This window comes from Lampris incognitus, chromosome 16 (assembly GCF_029633865.1).
Source record: "Lampris incognitus isolate fLamInc1 chromosome 16, fLamInc1.hap2, whole genome shotgun sequence".
Classification (NCBI taxonomy): domain Eukaryota; kingdom Metazoa; phylum Chordata; class Actinopteri; order Lampriformes; family Lampridae; genus Lampris; species Lampris incognitus.
The window spans coordinates 14,643,526-14,664,706 of NC_079226.1; the positions used below are offsets into that span (position 1 = coordinate 14,643,526).

At 45.0% G+C, this 21,181-nt stretch overlaps 1 protein-coding gene across 2 annotated transcripts in view; it reads left to right on the plus strand.

Annotated features, from left to right (window-relative positions):
- LOC130126789 (collagen alpha-1(XII) chain-like) overlaps positions 1-21,181 on the plus strand; it is an 81,430-nt gene that overhangs the window by 37,158 nt on the left and 23,091 nt on the right. For both annotated transcript variants that reach the window (XM_056296419.1, XM_056296420.1), the window contains 18 exons: positions 392-528; positions 1,905-2,034; positions 2,193-2,332; positions 2,601-2,733; positions 3,598-3,618; positions 4,518-4,657; positions 8,069-8,198; positions 9,079-9,218; positions 9,977-10,106; positions 11,968-12,110; positions 15,288-15,417; positions 16,693-16,835; positions 17,575-17,704; positions 18,434-18,553; positions 19,340-19,486; positions 19,967-20,083; positions 20,505-20,657; positions 20,979-21,053. In XM_056296419.1, coding sequence (XP_056152394.1) covers positions 392-528; positions 1,905-2,034; positions 2,193-2,332; positions 2,601-2,733; positions 3,598-3,618; positions 4,518-4,657; positions 8,069-8,198; positions 9,079-9,218; positions 9,977-10,106; positions 11,968-12,110; positions 15,288-15,417; positions 16,693-16,835; positions 17,575-17,704; positions 18,434-18,553; positions 19,340-19,486; positions 19,967-20,083; positions 20,505-20,657; positions 20,979-21,053 — 2,259 coding nt within the window. The remainder of the gene's footprint in view (positions 1-391; positions 529-1,904; positions 2,035-2,192; positions 2,333-2,600; positions 2,734-3,597; positions 3,619-4,517; positions 4,658-8,068; positions 8,199-9,078; positions 9,219-9,976; positions 10,107-11,967; positions 12,111-15,287; positions 15,418-16,692; positions 16,836-17,574; positions 17,705-18,433; positions 18,554-19,339; positions 19,487-19,966; positions 20,084-20,504; positions 20,658-20,978; positions 21,054-21,181) is intronic.

The following is a 21,181-nucleotide window of genomic DNA, read 5'->3' on the forward strand; positions in this document are numbered from 1 at the left end:
TTATGACATTTGACAGATAAACAGGCTAATGATGACATATTCATAATGCATAAATCCATTTTAAATTGACATAATGTATCATAAAGGTGGTTATGAGGTGTTGTGAGGGCGTATACATGGTTATAATGAATCTTACAATGACTTATAGCTACACTTATAGGGCGTTATAGATGCTTATAGGGCATTATAGATGCAAGCTTCATAGAAAGTGTTACCGAAAATGTGATTTTCATTGGACTGGAACTTTAAATATGCAATGCCAGACAGGATGTTTATGGTATGTATGTCTGTTTGATTGGCATGGACTCAACTTCTTCTAATCTTTAATGGCTAACCATTGTCCTATCAAAATCTTTGCAAGCTAACCCTGACCTTCCTGTGCCTTGTTCAGTGCCCCTGTCCCCTGCGGGTGAGCTGAGGGTGTTCGATGTCACCCACAGCACCATGAAACTCGACTGGGACGCTGCGCCTGGCCCTGTGCGCAAATATCTAATCACCTACAAGCCCGAGGATGGAGAAGCTAAAGAGGTGGGCTTGGTTTCCATACGTGCATGACCCCATCCCCTCTTTGGCCTTGTAAACTCTGTTATTGTCATCAACCAACCATTACCACTGGTCTCAGTGGAACTGACCTTTCCAGAAATTACACGTAACTCCCTCCAACTCAGGCTCTATGGTGCTGTAAAAGCCCAAAATGGGTGTAAGCAAAGATGTCAGAATCTTAAGCCAGGATTTCCTTGCTTTGACCAGTCCACCTCCTTCAATTCTGCCTTATGTCCTTGTGTGTTGAACCTGTTTTCTGTTTGACCCATTATGTTTGGTAGTGATGAATGTATATTTATACTTAAGACCGGGCTGTACATATAATAGCTCACACAGCATAATAGATAATACAGCTGATTTGTAGAGGTGGGGGCCGGAGTTGTGGGTGGGCGGGGGGGGGCTCGATTATTGATGGACAGGTCACAGTGCAGGAAGGATATTTTATGGTCACATGTCCCGCATTGGAATTTCTTGGACGACTGTGACAGGTTCTTGCGTGGGCCATTTGCTACATCCTCGCGTATAAATCAGATGGAGGTGAGCCGCCTATCTCCTTGGTGGGAGCTAAAAGATGAAAAACACATATGGTAAACTGACGCAAGGGCTTAAGATTTGAATGTGAAGCCTGGAAGCGTTGAAGAGGAAGCGCTTGCTTTGCCCAGAAAGTAGCAGTGTCTCACCTATGACCTGACAGATATGTAATAACACGGAAATCAATTAGCGACAGCACAACGCTTGAAAAAGAGAGCTCAACCCCACTTCTTTATCCAGGAAAAGATTCACTGCAGAGTTACAATCCTCAATATAGCATCCAAAGTTTCGATTTGGATTTACAACTTGAATGCAAAAACAAAAGACCAGACGAACGAGATTTCCAATCCATTCTTAAAAAATGACTTGTTCCTTGAGCTCTCGGAGTTCCCTGATTTAAGCTCAGCAGAAAGGAGAGTGGTGAAGTCAAGATTGTGTTTTCCATGTACCCTCAGGCTATTTGATCACATGCATGTAGTTATTTTGTTGCTGGTGAGTGTCTTGTTTGTTTCCATTCTCCTTTGGATGCGAGCGTGAACCACTTCAAGTTTACGAGTATCAGGGTCCCAGCGGATCGACCAGAGTTCTTGGACACTCTCACTGAGAATGGAATGAGATTTCACAAGACTTAAAGGCAAAACTCTGGCAAAACTCTGGCAAGACGGGTGTGGATGGGAAAACATTTATATTTCCAGTCATGTCTAGCATAGTAAAAAAGACTGTTTTCAAAAGCAAACTTCTGAATATAAAGCAAACTTTTGAATCTAGGAACTAAAGATCAGAATCACTTTGTGATATCAGTGGAGTAAATTTGTTTGGTCGGTCCACAGCTGGAAGTCCCTGGAAGTTTGACCACCAGGCAACTCGACAACCTGATCTCACAAACCGAATACAGCCTGGCTGTTACACCTATGTATGACGAGGTATCTGCTCTGCCGATGCTGGGGGAAGCCATCACTGGTAAGAGTTGAAAACACATAACTAATCACCATTTTAATTATTATAACAATGGCAGTGTACAAATTAGCCTTCATTGTCATGGTGACAGAGATCATGTTGGTTGAACATCTCTTCCTTGCTATCCAACATTCTCACTTTTTTCCCCCTTCTTCTTGTAGATGTGGTTCCTGCCCCCAAGAACCTGCGCTTCTCAGAAGTGACCCAGACCAGTTTCAAAGCCACCTGGGAGAACGGCGCCCCTGACGTGGCTTTATACCGCATCGGCTGGTCCAAGAAGGGAGACAACAACTTCGAATATGTAAGAAAATACCAGCTGTCCGAGAAGGTTTTTTTCTGTCGTAAATCATACGTATGAGTTCTTGATGATTACCACAGAGAGGATTTTGGCAGTGGTTTGATGAAGCTCTCCTGTGGAGCCACACAGAACATCTGAAAAACAGGCCCCCTCAAACACCGGTCATAATCATAATACCACAACCCAATATAGTTATGGTGTGTATATGGTGTGAATCTCAGCCAAGGACACACTCCCACCTACTGAATGCTGTTTCTGTTCTCCTCAACAGGCCATCCTTAGCAGCGATGAAACTACCCGTTTACTGGAGAACTTGGAGCCAGACACACCCTATGATGTGTCTGTCACTGCCATCTACCCTGATGAATCGGAGAGCGAGGACCTGCTGGGCACCGAGAGGACACGTAAGTCAAACACGCTGGCAGCCGTGCGACATTTGTCTCTGCTACTTGAAATAATGGAGTCTCTAAAGGAAAAGTTGCAATGAAGTCCCTCTCAGGTCAATTTTAATTTAACTGAGAGCTACTTCAAGTCCAGTCACGCTTCAGTCTTTTGCTAATAAAAACTGCACATCCATATTGTCACTGTTCCCGGCAAGAAAAAAAGCTTTTGTCTTGAGGCGTCCTGGTAGCGTAGCAGTCTATTCTGTTGCCTTCCAACACGGGGATTGCCCGTTCAGATCCCCGTGTTACCTCCGGCTTGGTCAGACATCCCTACAAACACAACTGGCTGTGTCTGCAGGGGGGAAGCCGGATGTGAGTATGTGTCCTGGTCACTGCACTAGCGCCTCCTCTGGTCGGTCGGGGCGCCTGTTCAGGGGGGAACTGGGGGGAATAGCATGATCATCCCACGTGCTATGTCCCCCAGGTGAAACTCATTACTGTCAGGTGATAAGAAGTGGCTGGCGACTCCACATGTATCGGAGGAGGCATGTGGTAGTCTGCAGCCCTCCCTGGATCGGCAGAGGGGGTTGAGCAGCGACTGGGACGGCTCGGAAAATAGGGTTATTAGCCAAGTACAATTGGGGGGGGGGGGGGCAAAAAAAAAGCTTTGGTCTTGTTTTTGACATTTCACTTCATTTGATTTCATTGATATTTTACACTGTGGATGACCAAGAGAAGGTACTATATTGGTTTAAATTAAAAGTGCCAAATGAATGAATGATTTGTTTCCCTAAGTGAGTGAGATGCAGGGATTGCTCTGTGTGTATGTGTGAAATGTTGGATAAAGGGTGTATCCATTATGCCTTTTTATTTCTGCCTCTATAGTGCCCAAGCAAACTGGTCCAAGTAAGTATGTGTGTGGTAAACCAAGAGGATGGTTTCATTCATTTTTTTTCCTCCGAATGATGTAAAAGCATGTGTCATTATTTGGCCCAGTCATCAACGCTGTTGTTCATCTGACCGCCATCATTATGTCATCGAGCAAGGCACTTAACCCATACAACGCTCCAAGGATGCTGCATTGTGGCTGACACAGCCTTTTGTGTTGTTGTTTTTTTTTTTTGTCCATCTGTATGTTTATGTGTGTCCATTTGTCCCTGCCTATAATCCTTAGGTTGCTGCAAAAAAAAAAAGAATTTTTTTTTTGTCCAGACAACTTAAAGGGTTAAAGAAGAATTTCAGTCATGCATGCCCTGCAGGACAGGGTCTCTGTACCCTTACCCCATGTTCTATAATCACAATCATCTTATCCATCATTGCTTCAAACCCATTCCTCTCTCACTCCATCCATCTATCCATCCAGCCATCAGTCATCCATCATTATCCATCAGTTGCCCAACCATCAATCCATTGCTGTTCCAGAAAACCCAGCCCTGCTTCAGAAAAGACAAAGGAGGAGAAGGAGGAATGTCTTTTCTTCTTTAAAGCTGCAATCCTTGATGCAAACAATTGACTTTGACCCTTATTTTGGAATTAGGTTAAGATGTGAGCATAACCTATGCACCAGATGCACCAACCAATGGGTGGGTCTCATTCCATTGTCATAAGCAGCTTATAGATTCCTCAAAATATGGAGGGCAGAAATCACCATGTGACTTCCCTAGAAAATCAAGGATTGTTTCTTTAAAAGTGTGTATAGGGAAATTGGCGAGCATCGGCTGTTACGAAATATGAATGACTACACATATTTACATGGTTGTAACTGTAATGTGTGTATGTGTGCGCGCGTGTGTGTGTAATTCCAGTACCCAACGCACCTCCCACCAACCTGGTTGTGTTCAACGCCACCACCACCAGCCTGAACGCCAGATGGAATCCTGCCCCGGGTCGCGTCCAGACCTACAAGATCACCTACGTCCCCACTGCCGGAGGCAGAACTCAGACGGTAAGGACCATCACCAGACAGACAGAGACACACACACACACACACAGATACTGTGTTTACACAGTGTAAACACATCCTCACACAACACGCATGAGATAAATGAAGATACTCATATCTACATGTTTACTGAATGGAGTCAGTGTCTTTTTGGCTGACAACCCAATTTTCGGTTTCGACCCGTGTAGATGAACATCCAGACATTTGTCATTGTTTTCAAGTAAACATTCACCAGCGAGACCCACCCCGTGAACAGATTAAGCCATACAAAACGTGATATACACACATATATACACAGGTAAGGAGAAGCAGCTGCATCTAAAATCCCGCTTTTATCAAGTTTCTCCATGACTTAATCGGTCACTTTCATCAACCTTTGGGATGAAGGTCGAGCGTTCTTTAACCTTCATAACTACGAGTTCATAGGAAGCAAAAAGAGCTTCACAGAAATCGCCAAAATAACAGTGCCTAATGACACAGCTTGAGAATGGCGAACATGTGCGTGTGTGTTTGTCTGTGTGTGTGTGTGTGTGTGTGGGTGTGTGTGTGTGTGGGTGTGTGTGTGTGTGGGTGGGTGTGTGTTGATGATGGAACGCTATGACCCAGCTAGATCGGTGTATGTTTATGTAATGAGAGCGTCTTCTGCCACGGGGGTCAAATACTGTAGTCTGTGTTTACAAGGTTGCACAAAATTGTCTGGTTTCTTTGTGGCTGTACTCACAAAGCCTGTCTGCTAGCTCACTGATGTTTCCCCTGGTTTATATGGCCCAGATGTTTAGGCTGCTGCTTAGTATCCAGCGTTTTGTCCTGCTGCAGACAGCAGTTAACAGTTATCGCTTTGAAGAGCAGCTTTTTTTTTAGGGCTTAGTTTTTTGTTTTTTTTCGAAGTTCTTTTCAAATTTCAACTTCACAATGTCTTCAAAGTTTACCTCTTGGGTGTCCGGGTAGCGTAGCAGTCTATTCCATTGCCTACCAACACGGGGCTCGCTGGTTCGAATCCCCGTGTTACCGCCGGCTTGGTTGGGCATCCCTACAGACATAATTGGCTGTGTCTGCAGGTGGGAAGCCGGATGTGGGTATGTGTCCTGGTCGCTGCACTAGCGCCTCCTCTGGTCGGTCAGGGCGCCTGTTCAGGGGGGAGGGGGAACTGGGGGGAATAGCGTGATCCTCCCACGTGCTACGTCCCCCTGGTGAAACTCCTCACTGTCAGGTGAAAAGAAGCGGCTGGCGACTCCACATGTATCAGAGGAGGCATGTGGTAGTCTGCAGCCCTCCCTGGATCAGCAAACGGGGTGGAGCAGCGACCGGGACGGCTCGGAAGAGTGGGGTAATTGGCCAGATACAATTGGGAAGGAACAGGGGGGGAAAATCAAAAAAAAAAGTTTTCCTTTGGACATAGGATGGAATGTTATTTTTCTTTTCTTTTTGATTGGAGGAAACGTAGTGGTACTGATTGCGCCGCTGATACCATGCTGAAAAGTTGAGACATTGTCGAAAAACTGGAAGCAAACAGTTAAATCTCAGCCAAGTCCCCTCAGGTTGCCATCAGGGGTTTCAACAAGTATAGTGAGCCTGAGGTCAGTTTTACACTGTTTAATCTGGGACAACGAGTGTGTTTTAGGAAATGACCGACACACTTTGCGCTTCTGTACAAGGAAAGTTGTGATGGTGCCGCATGACGAGACCTCCCTCTGACCGCTGGCTTCATATGGACGGCTGATAAGAGTCGTCCCCAGACAATTGATGGCTGGCTGTTAGGGACCAAAGAGACTTGTTGTGGATTGGAATGGACAGATATGTGCACTAAATACAGTCACACATCTATCTACTCGGCCACATAACTCAGCCCCGGCCCTCTCCCTGCAGCATCTCTCAAGCCAAAAGCAACGCAATAAATTCAGCCGCCACTCATGCCTGTTATGATAAGACATCCAACTGTTTTCGGCTATTAAAAGACATATTTAATTTGGCCGGTGCACACTGTAGTATTGACATCCAAAAATGCTCACATCATTTTTTCATAACCCTTAAGTTAAATATTGACAGCCTAATATTTCTCAAGTAGAGTTTTTCCATCAGATTGTTGACAGCAATTTTGTGAACTAGGTTGGAAATTGTTAAACTCTACCCCGATTTTCTCATCGTGGATTTAAAGACACATTCAGGGGCGTCTGGGTGGCGTAGCAGTCTATTCCATTGCATACCCACACGGGGATCGCCGGTTCGAATCCCCGTGTTACCTCTGGCTTGGTCGGGCATCCCTACAGACACAACTGGCCGTGTCTGCGGGTGGGAAGCCGGATGTGGGTGTGTGTCCTGGTCATTGCACAAGAACCTCCTCTGGTCGGTAGGGGCACCTGTTGGGGGGGAGAAGGAACTGGGGGGGAATAGTGTGATCCTCCCACGTGCTACGTCCCCCTGGTGAAACTCCTCACTATCAGGTGAAAAGAAGTGCCTGGTGACTCCACATGTATTGGAGGAGGCATGTGGTAGTCTGCAGCCCTCCCCGGATCGGATTGATGGGGGTGGAGCATTGACTGGGACAGCCCAGGCCCAGGGACCATGGCCCTGCCTGGAGCAGCAACCGAGGAGGTAACACCGAGGGCGTTTTGATAGGACGTGAAAGCGGTGCAGGCTAAGCTAACTGCTAGCCAATGCAGACCAGCAGTTCCGATAACACCGAGGGCGGTCTGGCGGCGGCTTCGACTGGCGTTGACTGTGGTGTTTTTGGTGTCGTGTGGAGTACGGGGAGGTGTGTCGAGGGTGTCTGGCTGGAAGAGCTGGCATTGGATTGGCTGGGGGAGCCTGGTCTGCTGTATCCGGTGGGCCCAAGGACCATGGCCCTAGCTTGGAGCTGCGCAGAGGTGGAAGCACCGAGGACGGTCTGACAGGATGTGGAAGCGGGGTAGGCGAAGCTAACTGCTAGCCCATGCAGACCGGCAGTTGCGACAGTATCCTGGCTGGCGTTCGTGCCCTTGGACAGCGATTTTATTTATTTATTTTGTTTAGATATATGTGTTAGTTAGCATGTGTGTTAAGTTTTTGTAGTTTTTGGATATGTGTTTTTGTCTTCATGTTGTACTGCTGTGGACTGGGGGGAACGATATTTTGTTTCATTTCATGTACGGAAGTACATGAAATGAAACGACAGAAGCGTTCCTGATTCCTGAATTCAACAGCCAATTTAGCTTTATAGCCACTAAACTATTGAACCATTGTGAAAATCCTGCACAATTAACAAACAGTGAAAACACGTCACTTACCTTGCAATGTTAAGGTGGGCAAATGCATTACCTTATATTTCACCTTGAAACTTGAAACTGATTTTCATCATTAGGAAACGTCATTAACAAAGTTTCTTAGTGTCAGTAATATACTGTATAGGTTAAAATTATTTGTTTTTCTCCCAACCAGACTCAGGTCGGAGGTAAGAAGAATACGGTCCTGCTTCCCAAACTGACCCCCAACACCGAGTACTCCATCAGCGTGGTGGCGGTCTACCCAAGAGGAGTAAGCAGGGAGCTGAAGGGCCCTGGCAAAACCAGTAAGTACCCATGTCTTACTCATATCAGCACAATATTACAAAGATATCACAAACATGGTTTTGTCTTTTAGTCCAGTATTGTAACTTGATAATAAATTTAATTTTTGGAATTTTTTCTTTTTTTGGGGGGGGGGTCAAAAATATTCTCAAAGGACAAATATCTAAAGTCTGGATAGCTTCCAGGATCCTACAGTGAATATCCACAACTGATAAACTTTGAGACAATTTTTTTTAGGCTGACCATTACAATGTTACTGTTTCTGAGTATATCCTGCTACCGTCCTTCCATACTGGGTTCATACATACAGTCATAAAAGACCTGGAAAAGTCTGCAAATTTGAAATATACTGTTTCCAGGCCCTGGAAAAGTTACAGAAAATTGTTTCTTTTGGAAAAGTTTCAGAAAAGTCATGGAAATCTGACGAAAGCAGATGCAAAGCAGAAGCAACAACTCTGTTAAAGTTTGATTGACCATGATAAAAACACAGTAACATCGTGTCTGGACTTTGAAATTCCCATTGTGTGTGTGTGCTACAGTTTGTCTCAGTATGCTAACCTGTGCCTCCACTAGCTTATTTTCCTATCCATTAGCTAGCTAGCTAGTTAGCTTGCCAGGCAAGGGCAGTTTCAACAATCAATGGCTTCAAATGGAACAAGTACAAATATGGCTCTTAAAAGTTGTGGAAGTATAGCGGGTCAAATACAGCATTAACACAAACTGTCTTTCACATCATATATTTATTGTTAACAGACCCCTTTTGGTAGCAACTTTAAAAAACGGTTTCTTGTGGTCACAGAAATTTAAGCTGAAACTTATGAAGAAGTAATGTAAAAGTCGTTGAAAACTGTTGGTGAAAAGGTGTATGAACTCTGTCCATAGAGCCTCTGGGTGGTGTGAGGAACCTGCAGGTCACTGACCCAACCACCAGCACCTTGAATGTCCAGTGGGAGGCGGCCGAGGGAAACGTTCGTCAGTATAAAATCTTCTACGTCCCAACCGCTGGTGGAGATGAGGATATGGTAAGTTGGTTGGTTGGTTGTTGCTATAGGACGACCAGTTAGCTGGCATGTTGAACTGCAGTGGTGATACCGCTGTGCTCACCCCACAGACTAATCCTATATCCGATATCAACTTTGTAGAGGCTGCTCACAGATTTTTCCCCCTATTTTTGCCCTCCTCCTTTTATGCCTATATACACCATAACGTTAGGACGGAACAACATAATATTTCAGAATCACAACACAATTGCACACGTGCAATAATCACATTTAAAGGATGCAATGTAAGATGGAACTGATCCCATCACTCATGTTGGGCTAAAACTCGTATCTTGATAAAAAGCAACATCTAACAAAGGCCACTTTTTGTATGATACCTCCCGAAGAAAAATATAGCGCATCTGGCAAACATTATACATGCTCTGATTTAACGACTACTTGGACAGCTGCCTGATTTCCGCCTCTAAAAATCACCCTAAATATTGCTTGAGTTATAAATTCTTTGCAAATGGATTTTTGAAAGTCTATATCTGGTGGAAATATGTAACTTCTTTTTCATTCTCTAATATTGCCACACATACTGCAAAAAGAAATATTGCAATGTTGAGCCCCCCCCCCCCCAATATTGATCAGCCCTACACAAAATAATAGAGATAGATGTTTATTTCTTCTCATAAGATTTTGTGAAACCATTTAGAGGTAATGTACCCACTATCTATCTGACTCAAGCAGTGACCCGGTGTGTGTCTGTCTGTTCGTCTGGTTGCTTATCATTCCAGGTGCAGGTATCTGGCAGCACCTACAACACTGTCCTCAAGAACCTGCTGTCTGATACTGAATACACTGTCACCGTGATGCCGGTCTACTCCCTCGGAGAGGGACAACGCATGTCTGAAAAGGGAAAAACCCGTAAGTGCTGCATGTCTGATCAACAATAAACTATGAGGTTAGGGTTGTAGTTTGTATCGACATCTCTGCAGAAAAGATAAGCTTAGACAATGTGGCTGCAGTTTTTGGAGGACAGCCTGGAACAGAACCGTTCATAGAAGATAAAAAGAGCACTTTTCAGAATGACACGCTGTATGACAGCATTGAGATTCTTTTCCTCGGCCAGGATAAATCCATTCATATGTGTCCAGGGTGAACTTACTGGCCTTGGTTTCTGGCTTGCTATGTCCATACGTCAGTAAGTTCCAGTAAGGCATCCAGTTGTAGCCGTTGATGTGCTCTGACATCCATTCCAAGGACCATCAGTACCTGTACAGTGAGCCAAATAGATTAGCTTCCATTTGTTTCTCACGGAATGAATTAGGTGTATGCTTGAGTCCCATCTTGCGTGTACACACTGCGGGAACATAAAATTTAACAAGACACAATATGGCGCGGGGTTTCGGCCCGAGCGACTTGGTTTGCAAAACGGTTTCGAGAGCTCCTGTCATTTTCCAGTTTCTCCCTTCTATTTTCAAACCACCAATTCTTGCTGGGAATGAGTCAGCATTTTGAGGGGTGATTGCGTAGGAAGGAATTCCTCCACACTGGCAGCATTTTAATATGTCCTCTCAGTTTATCGTAATAACGTCCATTTATAGGATGGAATGGCTGGTAGTGGTCAGGATGATGGTGGAGTTGAGGTGGATGGGGGGGGATGGGATGCAGTGAGTAATTGGCTCCTCTTTGGGGGAAAAGGAATCGGAGGAGGGGTAAAATGAATGGAGAGCATTATACTTTTTATGGCTCGCAACTCACTTGGCTAAGGTCATGCTCCATGCTTTTAACTGTTACCCCATTTTCCCATGACTAGCAATAGTTTGCTATGTTCAAAGTGGTCTTGCCCTTCCCCTAGTCACGTAAAGTAAAATCTTACACACACATACGATGTTGTACCCTTAGGTAGCTGGAACTTTGCAGCTTTGCAGGCTTTGAAGGTAGGAACCTGTGGTTTCAACCCTCTTTTGAAATACAGTCTCGTGTCAGTGTCCGACAAACACAAATAATCAACTTACTCTCGAGTCAGCTCAATTTATGAATCTGCTTTTCCTATTGAGGTTGGCATCACCCAGCCATCGACTGAGTAAAATTGCGCCTTAAAATTCAAAGCAGCCTTGTTAGGGAGCAGTCTGGTCTCAGGATCTCTAGAATAAGGATGCTCACTGTGTTTTCCCCCACTCTGCATTTATGAGCTCGCACTGCAGGGCGGTACAAAGCCCGGAGACATCTGTTTTGGCTTCTAGAAGGTAATTTTCACAGGAGGGCTTCTATCTCTTTTCATCAATCTCCCGGGTGCTAAAACGAGTGTCTACTGGATAGCAATATTTCTTAACCACTGTCTCCGAGGGGTGCTGGGGAGTGTTAACATCACTTTATGGAAAGGTTCTCATGTGTTCAATGAGCCGTTCAGTTTCTCAGCTAGACTAGTCAAGACCATGCATTGTGAACAGAAGCAAAGTGGGAGCTGCAAAAGCACTCAGAAAAAAGATTCACCGGCATGTCATTTAGACACTTGTAAACTGTCCCTGTGACGATGTTTAATCATTGTTTCCAACTTTCCCCTCATGTACCGCCAACCAATACCTCAGTCTCTTCTCATTTTACTTTGTGATTCTGTATCTATTGCTCTCGTTGTCTCTCTGTCTGTCTGTCTGTCTCTCTCTCATTACTTATATCTCTCCTGTGTGTTTCACCTCCACCCTCCCTCTCATCACTCTCTCCTTTTTGTCTCTCTCTTTTCACATCTAACTCATTTTTTTCTTTCGCTGTCTTCCCTCCCCAGTGGAGCGTAGCCCTGTCAGGAACATCCAGGTGTTCAACCCAACCACCAACACCCTGAACGTGCGCTGGGAGCCGGCCACAGGCCCGGTCCAGCAGTACCGGGTGGTCTATTCCCCGCTTACTGGCACCAGGCCCTCTGAGTCGGTGAGTCACCACCCACTGTAATGAAAGGGAGAGGCGGTCTTGCACATTTAGCTACACATGTGCATGAAAACCTGCATGCACAAACTGGCTTACAAGTACAAGAAGCTTTTTGCCTTGTATCGTCCCACAATAACTAATACTTCATCAGTCATGTACACACAAACACATGGGCATATTGACACACACATACACACACACACACACATGCATTACTCATTGCACCACATTCCCCCAGGTCAGCGATCACAGGCTTAGATGTATCAAAAGTGTGCAGGTATGACCCAAAACAGCAAAACACTTTTTTTGCAGCAGCAGCATTTATATCACAAGTCATATTCTGACAAGGAGCAGCCCAACCTCATTTGACCTACCCTGGCACAGTGGAAAGACTAGCAGTGCACGTGTGTAGTTGGTGCCAACTGCATTCCTCTTGTAAAGATTAAAACCAGTTTATATCTTCATTAAAACAGAAGTTCCTTAATTGTAGACCCTCCGTCGGCAGTCTGTGGCATCTGGCATCAGCATGTCCACATCTTCCCATGGAAAGGATGTCTGATGTTGCTTAAAAGTATCCGCAAACAGCTTCTTAAGTGTTGCATGACATCCCAAGCACACAGCTAGCACCAGCGTCTGCCGTAAACACTGTACCTACCACAGGTACCCATTGCTTTATTGGAACACAAAGCACATTATCAGCAGCATGATACAGTATCCATTTTATTAACAGAGAAAGTTACCTTCTTTATTTATCCCTGTTTAATATATATTTTTGGCTAGCTTGGGCCTTTTCCGTGGCTAGAGCCAGCAATGTACGCCAGTGGCAATATGGCCTTTTCCAGGCAGCACCATCAAGTTTATCACCGGCTGGAGATTTGTAGCACAAATTACCAGCTTTACTAAGCAGCTCTTTATAGCTTACTGCTTTTACATTGAGAAGGAGGAAAGGTCCAAACTCACAAATGCTCCGGTGAAGTTTCGACTCAGGCAAGTCTGAAACAATTGACTCATTCATAACTCAAATTAAAAAAGGAAGCAAAGCAGATGTGACAGGAATTTGTCAGATAAGAGCAGGATAAAGGATAATTCCACTTTTTCCAACCTGGGTTTTGTTTTTGTAGTGTCTACGATTGTTCATATCAGTTATGATATCGTTTTACTGATAAGCTTCATTGTCGAGATTTTGGATCACCACTAGACAGAAGTTTACCACCAGGGCAACAGAACACGAGCATCAAACCCGTCCATTAAACAACAGCAAAAACCCAGTGCCTCAGTTAGACTGTATATGATTTCCCATTATCTGACTTCTTAATTGTACTAGCCAGATAGTTTATCAATGGTTATTGTCGATACACTGTATATAGGCTGATCTTTCCAGCAAGTTGAACCAGGAAATAGCTCAGCAATGTGATGAACCATTCCTGATAATATTAGAGATTTTGGCTAATAACTTTGAAGTTGCATTTTTGTTTTCATTTCCAAATACGTGATTGGGTTGATATTGGACTCATTGAAACATGCACCTTAAGAAGCTGTTGTGAAGCTTTGTCCAGCAGTGTCCCCGTACCCAAAATCTCCAAAATGAAGCCAGTGAGGAAAGTGATGTCATAACCGATATGCATGATGGCAAAAACTATGTAAATAAGACCCAGGTTGTAAAAAAAAACAACCCCCCCCCCCAGAATTACCCTTTAAGGAGGGGCGGGATGGTGGCCCAGTGGTTAACACTGTTGCCTCACAGCAAGAAGGTCCTGGGTTCAAACCCCAGGCTGTCCCCGGTCCTTTCTGTGTGGAGTTTGCATGTTCTCCCCGTGTCTGCATGGGTTTCCTCCGGGTGCTCTGGTTTCCTCCCACCATCAAAAAGACATGCTTGTTAGGGTTAATACTCCTGCCCGTGTCCTTGAGCAAGGCAATGGAAAGAAGAACTGGAGTTGGCTCCCGGGCGCTGCAGCTGCCCACTGCTCCTCCTATACAATAGGATGGGTTAAATGCAGACAACACATTCATTGTAACCTAAAAAAATAAATAAAAAAAATCATCCTTAAAGGCGATGAGAGGAAAGGTGTTTTAGTTTACTTCACCCCAAAAACATATATTCAGCCTAAATACTTGTACACAAGAGGGACTTCAACACAACCAGACATGCACAGCCGCACAATTTCTCTTCCTCCACCGCCAGCAGCAGGAGAGCACATTGAAGGTGGTGGGTACGGGGGTGACCTCACAGGCTAACCCACGAAAAGTGAGGTCAGAGGAGGCAGCCCTTCTGTAATCAGCCGTCACTACCGTTAGCCCGTTATTAAACAGTGCAGTCCTGTCAACAGCAACCCACGCACACACACACACATGCATACTCACACACCATCAAAGGGATTCTTGGCTCTCCCCTTTCACTCGGTGCTGACAACACAAAGTGGTCGCTGACTGAGTGGGAGCAGTTAGAGAGTGCGAATGACACAAACAGCTGTTGGAGAAAGAGTGTGTGTGTGTGTGTGTGTGTGTGTGTGTGTGTGTGTGTGTGTGTGTGAGTGAGTGAGTGAGTGAATGAGAATGTTGGGTGGGACTGGGGGAGGATCTGGGCCATGTCAGCCCTGTGTACCTATTTTGTCTTGTCAGCACCTCTTGTTGGAGGAAACCCCCTCTCACACCTTGGCTTCACTCAGCTGAATGCTTGCTGCATGTCTGTTGAATGCATATGAAACACTTCCTGTTATATATCAGGATCAGATCTGGGTCTACCCATACTGCTGTGTAGTGTGCAGTATAGTATAGATGGTTAGTTAGTATAGATGCACAACTAATAGTGCATATCAAAGGTTTATGTGCAATTTCTGATCTGGGCAATATCATTTATTTCTTATTGTTAAACTACTGCTTTCTTTTCCGTTCACGTGTACTGTTAATACCACGCCATATTCACTTTCAAGTGCTCTTCTACATCCTCCACTGTAAACTCTTACTTTCACCTTGGATATTCCTCATACTTGGATCGACACCATATCCTCATTTTTTTTTATCATATCATATCTTTATCACACCTTCATCATTTTCATCTTATCTTCATATCTTTAAATTATCATACTGTTTACTTGCATATATATATGAGTAACTGAGAGCAATGTGAAACATTTTTTTCTGTGTGTCTCTGTTTCTTACCCGTTTTGTGTCTCTGTCTAGGTTGTCGTTCCCGGGACCACCACCACTACTTTGCTGGAGCAGCTGCTCCCAGACACCCCATACAACGTCGGCGTGGTGGCCCTATACGCTGACGGCGAAGGACCCTCAGTCAGCGACTCTGGGACAACACGTAAGATCCTGCGCTGATATGCGACCACAATCCCGACGCGGGAAACAGAATCCAAGCTGGTCTGAAATTTTAAGATGTGTCAGCAAGGGCCTGTTTCTACCTCTCCTTTCGAAGTATGTGCTGATCTGTTAAAAGGTTTTCGGGGCATCCAGGTGGTGTGGCGGGCTATTCTGTTGCCTACCAACACGGGGATCGCCAGTTTGAATCCCCGTGTTACCTCCGGCTTGGTCGGGCATCCCTACAGACACAATTGGCCATGTCTGGGCATGGGAAGCCAGATGTGGGTATGTGTCCTAGTCGCTGCACTAACGCCTCCTCTGGTCGGTTGGGGCGCCTGTTCAGGGGGGAGGGGGAACTGGGGGGAATAGCGTGATCCTCCCACGTGCTACGTCCCCCTGGTGAAACTCCTCACTGTCAGGTGAAAAGAAGCGGCTGACGACTCCACATGTATCGGAGGAGGCATGTGGTAGTCTGCAGCCCTCCCCGGATCGGCAGAGGGGGCTGAGCAGTGACCGGGATGGCTGGGAAGAGTGGAGTAATTGGCCAGATATAATTGGGGAGAAAAAAGGGGGGGAAACCCCTCCCCCAAAAAAAGGTTTTCATCTCATGATACTTAAACTAGTCGTCATTAAGCAATGAGCCTGAACTAGCCATCCCACATATGATCGCTATTTCTCTGTTTTATTCTTTTCCTCTTTATTCACGCTCACAAGACACTGGCGTCATGAATACCAGGTCGGTATGCCTGCGCTGCTCTGCTGTGTACGTTTGATATACAATCTCTGTCATCAGCTTCGCTTCGGCGTAGTGTTTTTCCGTGGGTTGGATGGCTCCGGTGCTCAGTTTTGATTGGCCGTGTCACACTTGAGTCCAGTTTCAGACACCTGATCAAAGCACACCTGTGAGCGCATAACAGTTCATTTAAATGCAGATGTGCTGGTCCAGGATCAACTTGCACACCTGTGCCTCTGCTGCTGGACCGCCATTTTAACGGCCATGTTGCTAACAGCTGTGGAGAGCAAAATGTAGATATTGTTTTAAATACACGCTCATCGTTTTTGTTTTTCAATATAAAGGTCTGTTTGCACCACTTTATGAAAGCAATAAGCCGCAGGATGTATTGCAGTAATTTTAAACGAGCTTTGGAGCACTTTTTGGCACAACGTGAAACACAGCCAACTTAGTCCTGAAATTAACATGCCTCATTATTTCATGTCAATAGGAAGTGATATGAGACTAATACTAAAACCCTCTCTCTCTCTCTCTCTCACCCAGTTCCCCGTAGCGGCCCCAGGAACCTGCGTGTATACGACCCCACCACCAGCACTCTGTCTGTGAACTGGGAACATGCTGAGGGTCCCGTCATGCAGTATCGCATCACCTATGCCCCAACCACCGGAGACCCCATCGAGGAGCATGTAAGCGGTGACGCTGTCACGTGATGAATAAATAAAACGCCCTGCTACTTTGTCACATGTCGTTCAGAGAAGCGCCGCCAGGTATCCGGGTAGCGTAGTGGTCTATTCTGTTGCTTACCGACATGGGGATCGCCGGATCGAATCCCCGCATTACCTCTGGCTTGGTCAGGCGTCCCTACAAACACAATTGGCTGTGTCTGTGGGTGGGAAGCCGGATGTGGGTATGCGTCCTGGTCGCTGCACTAGCGCCTCCTCTGGTTGGTCGGGGTGCCTTTCAGGGGGGAGGAGGAACTGGGGGGAATAGCGTGATGCTCCCACATGCTACATCCCCCTGGCGAAACACATCGCTGGTAGATGAAAAGAAGCGGCTGGTGACACCACATGTATCGGAGGAGGCATGTGGTAGTCTACAGCCCTCCCTGGATCGGCAGAGGGGGTGGATCAGCGACCGGGATGGCTCGGAAGAGTGGGGTAATTGGCCAAGTACAATTGGGGAGGAAAAAGAGAGTAAAAATGCCTCCTCCCCCAATAAACAAAAGCACCACCATTCGCCATCTTTTCAACAGACTAAGAACTTGGTTTTGGTGTCGGACCCGTGTGGTGGATGTTATACGGTATGCCTTGTCAGAGGTTATCGCTCGTCCTCGAGCCAGTCTCATATCTCAGCCAAATTTGTGTGGCTCTCTGTGTCCTGTAAACATTCTGTCGCAAACACGGCGATATCTCTCATGCCTTGCAGACTACAGTGCCAGGAAACAGGAACAACGTGATTTTGCAAAATCTGGACCCAGACACCCCTTATAACATCAAGGTGACTGCTGTCTATGCTGACGGGCCTGGAGGAGAGCTGGAAGGAGATGGGCGCACAGGTACCATACACACAACCGTATTCACCGCTTTAGTGTCATTACTTCCCCAGCAAAATATGCTCACATGCATTCATACTCTATTCAACTAATGTATAGGGGAAAAAAAACATACAACATATGTAGCTGTAGTAATTATATTTATGGAGATTACAGTATGTGCGCACACACACACACACACACACACACACACACACACACACACACACACACACACACACACACACACACACACACATTTCCATCCAGTACAATTCACTCCAGGAAACTTAGATAGATTGAGACACTGATTATGACCCAGGATCACTCAGAGAATAGTGAAATTCCTGACTTGGTTTGAAAGCCAAGAGCAACCGCAGCTTTTGCCAGGGAATTCTGAACTGGCTGTTCTCCAGACAGGGAGATCGCAAACCAGTCAAACCACCTATTGTCCTACATAATTTCCCGTTACCATTCAAAGACAAACTTCTGCCTTACTTTTTCTTTCTTTTTTATAGTAATCGTTCATCTTGGAGTTTTCTCTTCTTGGTTTTGTCTTACATGTTTGATTTTACATTCATTTTAATCACACTGCGGGATTAATGGCTCGTAATTCAAAAGAAAGGCTTAAGTATAATGTTGATGTCACATTGCCAGTTTCAGTTATAATGTTAAGAGTGAAATTGAAGTGAAATGAAGCCTGTTTTGATAGTTTCGCTGTTGTGCATGTGTATTTCCCCCCCCCCCCCATAGTGGGCATGCTGGGTCCCAGGAACCTGCGCGTTTCTGATGAGTGGTACACCCGCTTCAGGGTGGCCTGGGATCCTGCACCTTCCAGGGTCAACGGATACAAACTGGTCTACCAGCCTGAGGGTATGTAGCTGTCTTCATATAGGTTCACTACACCCATATTGTCAGTGAAGTGTTAGGTATGTGATTTGCATAGCTCACTTTAGAGCTGGGCAACAATTCAATATTATCATTTATTGCCTTTCAGTAGTATTACATTGGGAGGAAGTCTGGATGTTGTCTTATCATAATACGCAATTTTGTTGTCTAGATTAATGATAAATAGAATCTATTAACTGGAATTTCTCCCAAAATTAGGTCTGCAATATCTGAGGGGATATTATTTAAAAAACGAGTTTTCTAGTTTTGGTTTTGATATTTTACATTACATTGCCAAACAGCTCAATGTGATGAACCGCCGCTGGACTTTTAAACATGGCATTTTTGCAAATGAAAGCAGCTATCGGCATATCTATATACACACATATACATATATGTGTTTGTGTGTGTGTGTGTGTGTGTATGTAATACATATATTATATATAAATAATAATACCTATATATAATACATATATAATACATAATACGTGTGTGTGTGTGTGTGTGTGTGTGTATATGTATATATAGCATACATTTTCCTATGATAATCATGATAATAATATTTGCAATATCACCTTGTACTGTTACAGAAAGACCAAGGTCTATCTTTGTAACAGAAGCAAATGTAAAGAATCAGAAAGAAACTTCTAGAGAAGGCTATCATCTTTTGTAATTCTGTCATTTACAAGTCATTGCCAGATATAAATGTTGTTTCTCTCCAAGAACTGCATTGGTCGCGGGGCTTGAAGTTATGTTTGTGTGTCCCCTCAGGCTCAGATGAGTCAAAGGAGGTGTTTGTCGGCGACGTGACCTCCTACCAACTGCACAACCTGAAGCCCGGGACCACCTATGACCTCAAGGTGCTGGCCCAGTATGACATGGGCGTCAGCGCACCCCTGATTGGACCAGGCACCACACGTACGTCGATATCACAATCACTCGTTTGTTGACCGGTTTGTTTCATGTCAGGTTAAATAATCATCATCACATCAGTCCCCTATTCAACCCAACGATTGTTTATTGGGTCATTAAATGGAATTAGATACTGGTGTGAATTGTGAGTATGTCCTAAGAAACATTTCAATCACGAAATATTGTAAAGACAAGTCAGTTTTTATAAGGGAAAGTATGATCACATACTAGGATTTTGACTTTGTAGCTTGCTCACAGTCACCTATCATCATCATCATCATCACCATCATCGCCATCATCCAATCTATTATCCATTAAATATCAAAAGCTACATATGATAAGCATAAAAAGTAAAAGTGTAATAAGAATGAAAGTGCAAATATAATTATGAATGAACGAGTACAGGTCCAAATATGATCAATATTTGAGGTGTAAAATACTAAGAGACGTACTGAATACGTACTAAAAGACATTCTTTTTCTCCAGTCTACCTGAACGTGACAGATGTGAACACCTACAACGTTGGCTATGACGCCTTCTGCGTCCGCTGGGCCCCGCACAGAGCTGCCACCTCCTACAGACTCAAAATAAATCCTTTTGATCGTACGTATATTGCTCTATTGCTTTCTATAAAGCCTCGGTCTGATAGCTCCCGTCGTCTTGGTTCTTTAAACTGAGGCGTAGAAGAGACGGGAAGAAGAAGAGAGTACTGGAGTATTACGAATGAGGGCGATGTTTACAGTGTGGTAGTCATCACAGATGGAAACACTACTCAAGACCATCAAGTTAATTCCTGTTTGTATGAGACCTGTCACCTGAAACTAAACATTAGACTCTAGGTTTATTGCTAACCTCGGTGTGTCTGTTAAATAACAACCTTATTTTCCATTATATTCCCCCTTCCATGCGCCCTCCCTTCTTCTCCGTTTGTATGTGAACTCCTCTCTCTTCTCCTGACCTGTCTCCTCCACCTCTTTCCTCTTCTTCATTGCCCCCTGTTGCTTTCCTCCCGCATCTCCTCCAGCCTCCAACAGCGGCGCCCAGGAGATCACGGTCAGGGGTTCAGAGAGTAACTACTGTTTCGACGGCATGACCCCCGACGCGCTGTACAACGCCACCGTGTACACCCAGACCCCCAACCTGGAGGGACCCGGCGTCACTGTCAAGGAGAGGACACGTAAGCATAAGCACGCTCTCAAAATTATCGTTGGCATAGGAAAAAAAAAAATCCCCCAAAAAACTGACAGTCCAAGTGATGATAACGCACACTTGGTCCAACATTTTTGGTGCCAGAAGAATTACTTGGATATGACAGTGCAGAACAAGATTGTTTTTGCGAAGGGAAACTTATTCCCCAGGTTTGTATTTTTCACATGATGTTGGCTTTTTGAGCCATGTAGCATAAAACTGTGTGTGTGTGTGTGTGTGTGTGTGTGTGTGTGTGTGTGTGTGTGTGTGTGTGTGTGTGTGTGTGTGTGTGTGTGTGTGTGTGTTGCAGTGGTCAAACCCACAGAGAGCCCAACAGAGCCCCCGACCCCACCTCCTCCAGCGACCATCCCCCCTGCTCTTGACGGTAAAAACTTCAGTGATTTCATGATAAACTCTTGTTTACCCTAATGCTGTCGAAAATGATGAAAGGGTATCGGAGTTGTGATTTCGCACCGGTCATCCAAGTCATTGAACCTCATGGTGGTCATGGGT